Source organism: Capsicum annuum, chromosome 4 (assembly GCF_002878395.1).
Source record: "Capsicum annuum cultivar UCD-10X-F1 chromosome 4, UCD10Xv1.1, whole genome shotgun sequence".
Lineage (NCBI taxonomy): Eukaryota > Viridiplantae > Streptophyta > Magnoliopsida > Solanales > Solanaceae > Capsicum > Capsicum annuum.
In genome coordinates, this window is record NC_061114.1 from 141,209,625 (window position 1) to 141,215,401 (window position 5,777).

Consider the following 5,777-nt stretch of genomic DNA (forward strand, 5'->3'; position numbering starts at 1 on the left):
CTTACACTTTTATAAAATAAGTGGTTTGAATTAGCATCTAGGATAGGGATATACCTTGAAGCCTTGTTTGGTTCAATTGCAAGAAGATTACTTTATGAATCTAGAAGAATTATTATATCTCTGTGGGAGTTGTAGCTGCAATATTCCATAGATAGAAGATTTGAGGTTGGGAGACTAGAATCATAGCCTAAACTTTGTGAACCAACAACCCGATAACCAATTAGAATACTATAAGAATAGAGATTTGTATGAAAGTTCTAAAAGCCTCAACCCTGGAATTCTTATCATTATTGTTTACAACCGTTGCTTGCTTTGCTCTAGTCATAAATTTTTATTTCTTGTTTATTAATTTACATTTTTATTCTTAATTTCAAAATCATCTTGATACTTTACAACACTTAATACTCATTGTCTAAAACTAAAAGTTGGTTAAATTTCTAGTTGCTTAGTCCTCGTGAAAATGATATCTGATTGTCTAAACCACTATATTACTTGTACGATCATGTGCACTTGCGTGTGCATCTGAGTCGCAACAAGTTTTTGGCTCCATTGCCGGCGACTAATATAATTAGTGAATTGATAAATTTTTGGTTTTTGATATTAAGTGTTAACAACTTGATCTTAGCGGCTGAATTTTTGCAGGTTTAGCTGAATCCAGGACTGGCGAGAGACAAAGAGTTAGTAGAGCCTTTTGCAGAACCAGAACAGATCTTTCAACAAAGGCGAAGAATGGTTGAACAAAGAAATGAACCAGTCGATCCAAATGCCAGAAATGTCCCACCTCTAGTTATTCCAGTTATTCCTACTCAACCAACTGCTAGACCTATTTGTGAAGTGGCAATCCTACTCACGGACCATGTGATGAATAATATTTGCAAGCCCAAACTAGGAGGTCGATTTAAATTGAAGAAGAATATGGTGCAATTGCTGAATTCAGTGGGTTTTCACACAAACATCCACAACAGCACATACAGGACTTCCTGGAAATAAATGATACTTCCATTTCTAAAGGGGTGAGTTCTGATTACGTCAGATTGACACTCTTTCCCTTCTCTCTAATAAGGGAAGAAAAAAGGTGGTTACATACTGAACTGCCACTCTCCATCACTTCATGGAAAGATCTAGCTCGGAAGTTTCTTATTTGATTTTTTCCATCTGGGAAGACTGCACGCTTGAGGAGTAAGATCTTGAGTTTCAGACAGAAAGAAAGAGAGAATCTTTACCAAGTTTGGGAGAGATTTAAGGGTATGCTCAGGAATTGCCATCACCATCAGCAGTCCAATGATGTTCTTGTGTATTCTTTCATTGAGGGATTAGATCCAAACACAAAGATTCTCTTGGATTCAACATCAGGTGGACAGGCTCTTGAGAAGATATATGAAGAATTGTACACACTGCTGAATCAGATTTCACAAGGGAATCCTGACTGGCATACTGATTCAAGGAGTACTCCTATGAAGGTGGCAAGGGTATTGAAGGTAGATCAGTTCACCGCATTACATGCACAGATTGTAGCAATGTAGAATCATATGATTACTCAACTTAATAACATAAATTTGGGTGTTACACAAACAACAACCACAACAAATATAGTCCAACAGGAGAATTCTTGGTGTGATATTTTCTAAAGTGGTGAGCATACAACGAATTCATTTTCTGTTAATCCAGATTCTGTCAACTATGTAGGAAATGAAAATCATCAGGGTCAAAAAAATTTTAGGAACACATATAATGCCAATTGGAGGAACCATCCCAATTTATCACGGGGTGGAAATTAGGTGCAAAATGTAAATCAGTTCAAGGGACTAGTGCAACCAAGTCAAAAGCTGGCCCAAAACAATCAAGCTACCGCTTAAACTAGCAATATGGAGGAGTTAATAAAGCAGTTTATGGTTCAACAAGCACAGTTTGTGGCAGAAATAAAGATTCAACAGGCACAGTTTGCAATTGAGTTAAAGAGTCAACAATTACTTACAAGAAATCTAAAGTTAAAATTGGGTCGAATTACAGAAGCACAGAATACAAGACCTCAAGGAACATTACCTAGTGATATAGAGAAAAATCCTAAGCAGGTGAATGCAGTTATAATAAGGAGTGGGCTACAAACTAAGGAGACAGTTCAGGAGTAGGTGAGTCCCACAGTCACTGATAACGATTCTAAAGACAATACAGAGAAAGAAGTTAAGGAAAAAGTGGCAAGTGATGAAATTCATGTGGAGAAAAAGACCCTCCCCTTACCCTTTTCTCAAAGGGTAAGGAAGTATCAAGAGAAGGCTAGTTACAAGAATTTCTTAGATTTTCTAAAGCAGGTTCAAGTAAATCTTCCTCTTGTTGACATTCTACAGAGTGTGCCAAAATATGCAAAATACTTGAAGGATATAGTTGCAAATAAGAACCATTTGATCGAGTATGCTACAGTTGCACTTACTGAGGAGTGTACATCCAAGATTAAAAGCAAATTACCCACGAACCTAAAGGATCCAGGTAGTTTCACTTTGCAGATTACCATCAGACAGACCATTAGTGCTTATGGATTGTGTTATTTGGGGACTAGCATCAATCTTATGCCCACATTGTGGTACCGGAAGATGGGTCTTGGGAGTCCTAAACCCACTACTATTGTTTTGCAGTTGGCGGATAGGTCCTTTGCTAGGACAGATGGCATTATCGAAGATGTCTTGGTGAAAGTGGGGTTCTTAATCTTTCCGGTGGATTTTGTAATTCTTGACTTTGAAGCTGATCCTGTTGTTCCATTTATTTTGGGATGACCTTTCTTAGAAACAAGACAATCATTAATTGATGTAGTGGCTGGAAAAATGACAATGCGAGTGCATGATAAAGTAGAGGTTTTTGATGCGTATAAAGCGCTAAAATTGCCAACTATATATGAGGAGTTGTCTGCTATATCTGTTATCGATCTTGAGTTTGATCAGATGCTGCTATTGTTAGATGATCCCTTAGAGCGAGCTTTGGTAGGTCATGATCTTTATGGAGATGTGAAAGTATTGGCAGTAGTTCAAGTCATGAATTTGGTGCTCATTAAAACAAAAAAATTGCCTTTTGAGCTGTTGAATAGGTCAATTGGGCCATCCCCCAAAGCTTCAATTGATGAAGCTCCAAAATTGGAGCTTAGGGTTTTTTCTCCTCACTTAAAATATGTTTACCTTGGTGATAATGATACCTTGCCTATTATTTTATCTGTAAGATTATCTGATATGCAGGTACATGAAATAATGATAGTGTTGAAAAGGAGGAAGAAGGCGATTGATTGGCAAATGTCTGACATTACAGGAATAAATCTAGCTTTTTGCATGAGCAAAATACATATGGAGGAAGGTTTCAAGCCAATAGTGCAGCAACAATACGGGTTGAATCCAGTCATAAAAGAAATAGTTTAGAAAGAGGTCATTAAGTGGCTTAACAATAGGATTGTTTATCCAATTTTAGAAAGCAAGTGGGTGAGCCCAATACATTGTGTCCCAAAGAAAGGTGGGATGACCGTGGTTACTAATGAAGTAAATTAGCTAATCCCCACTCGTATGGTGACCGGATGGAGAATTTTTATCGACTAACGGATGCTAAATGAAGCTACAAGGAAGGATCACTATCCTATTCCTTCCATTGATTAGATGTTGGATAGGTTGGGAGGGCAGGAGTATTATTGTTTTCTTGATGGTTAATCAGGCTATAATCAAATCACTATTGCTCCTGAGGATAAAAAAATGATGACTTTTACTTGCCCATATGGAACCTATGTGTAAACGCCCCAAAATCAGGTCCCGAGACGGTGCTTAGGATCACAAGTGACTCTAAGCTAACCCTTATACTGGCATAACTCATAAGCAACTAAACAAAAAGTATAAATCTATACAAATTTGCAAAAAATAACTCTTTTCTGAATATGATAGATACAAAACAAAATTTACAAGATTACAATTCTGCCTTTACAACCAAAACTAAAACGGAATACATCAACTTCTACTGACTGTCTGTGAAACCTTTACTAGTACTGACTATAGATAGCTGGGTCATGACGACTATCCCAACTCAATACGGTTGGATAAAGAAAATACAACACTTCTCGAACTGTAAACTAACTCAAGCCCTTGAGTCAAAAGGACTCATCACCTGCTGACTGGATGCCGCGAACTGACTAGATCTGAAGATGTACACTATACCTTGTACCTACATTCTAAGAAAATGTATCCCACATACGAATATGTAGGTCAGTACCATGGAAGCGTACCGAGCATATGGGGGTGCAATGCATATATAAAATAATATCTTAATATCATCACAGTTTATAAAATTATGCATGCTGATATAAATGACTCACTTAGCTCGAATTAAAATCATCATAATCATAAGAGAGTAAAATATATCGGGTGAAATATATGAGTCATCATAATAAATCTCAATTCACTTCTATCTCGATTCCAAATCATCAAAGCAATCAAATATCATAACAATTCTCTTTGGAATATATGTTCATTAAATCTTTCAAAAACAATGACTTTCTCAAACTCAGTCTTTCAAACAAATATGTTTTCATCTCAGATAGAAGAATAAGACTTTTAATATTAGACAGGAGAATATACACACACACATTGGAAGTCTCTTACAACTGACATAAACCGTGTGAGCTACATGGAGTCCAACATCTAACCCACGTTGGGGAGAGCTGTCCTATCCTTGCCATCGGAGTAGGACTTTAAATTATCAATTCAAACACTAGTGATCACTATATAAATAAGCCTCAGGCTCACAACCTACGGGGGCAAGTAGTTCTAGGGAAGTACCAATCCTGCTATACCTCCCGCTCGGTGCTAAAGACTACTCCCGGACTTAGCTCAGATCTTTTCAAAAGAAAATCTACAAATAAACAATTCAACAATTCACAACGGGAGACATCATGCTACCCTTTTTATAATAATCAATAAAAGTAGATTTCTTTTCTCATCTCGGGTTCAAATCAACCCCTTTTTACGACCAAAAGGTCAAAGCTTCATTATCATCTCAATTCATCCAAACACAAAGTGTTTATAACACATGATTTATCAAAAAAAAAAATGACAATCTCAATTAGAGTTCAAAACTCATGTTCAACATCATATGAAAATTTATCAAGGTTCAAGCTTTACATCATAAACATATATAAATTCCTTCAAAATCTAGAAATTTAGCCATAAGGCACAAAATATCATCATTCTCATATAATTCCTCTTCTAAAATATCAAAAATATCATAATCTCGTGATAATCAATGTAGGATATAAGTTCATGCTTCAAAATAAGAGAAAAACATATGAAATCCATAACTTCATAAAAGAAAGTATTTTTGGGCACAAGAATGAAGGAGTGTTCTTGTTTAAACACCCCACATACCTTAAACTTGAAGCTTTGAATGACTTTTCGAATGACGTAATGCTATTCACGAACTTTTGGTTGTCACCCGTAGCCTTCATAACGGGGATTCCAAATATGTAAAAATTATAGAATTCTCACGGTTGAATCTCTAGCTATTGGGGTTTTTATGTTGAAACCCTAAAGGTTGTTCTTGGTGATTTTGAGAGAAAGTAAACTTATTTTGATGTTGTGGGAGTTTAATCCCATGTTATAGACATATATAGGGGTGTTTTTGGCACTTGAAAGTGAGGCATGCGGCGCACAATCTATGGCAGACCTTAATGTGTGATTCGCACACCTTATGGCAGACATTTTAGTGTGCCTCGCACTCCCAATCGCACATATTTGATTGGGCGGCGCATTGCCCATCGC

The 5,777-nt window shown here is 36.7% G+C and overlaps 1 protein-coding gene and 1 non-coding gene across 2 annotated transcripts; one reads left to right on the top strand and one right to left on the bottom strand.

Moving 5' to 3' along the window:
• Nucleotides 1-1,169: 1,169 nt before the first annotated feature.
• On the bottom strand, nucleotides 1,170-1,276 carry LOC124898217. The gene has a single exon (XR_007055193.1). It is a non-coding gene; the product is annotated as a small nucleolar RNA R71 (small nucleolar RNA).
• A 589-nt stretch (nucleotides 1,277-1,865) lies between these two features.
• On the top strand, nucleotides 1,866-2,768 carry LOC107868953. Its single transcript, XM_016715558.1, has 2 exons — nucleotides 1,866-2,072; nucleotides 2,346-2,768. The coding sequence occupies exons 1-2, from the start codon at nucleotides 1,866-1,868 to the stop codon at nucleotides 2,766-2,768; spliced, it is 630 nt and encodes a 209-aa protein (XP_016571044.1).
• The last annotated feature ends 3,009 nt before the right edge of the window (nucleotides 2,769-5,777 follow it).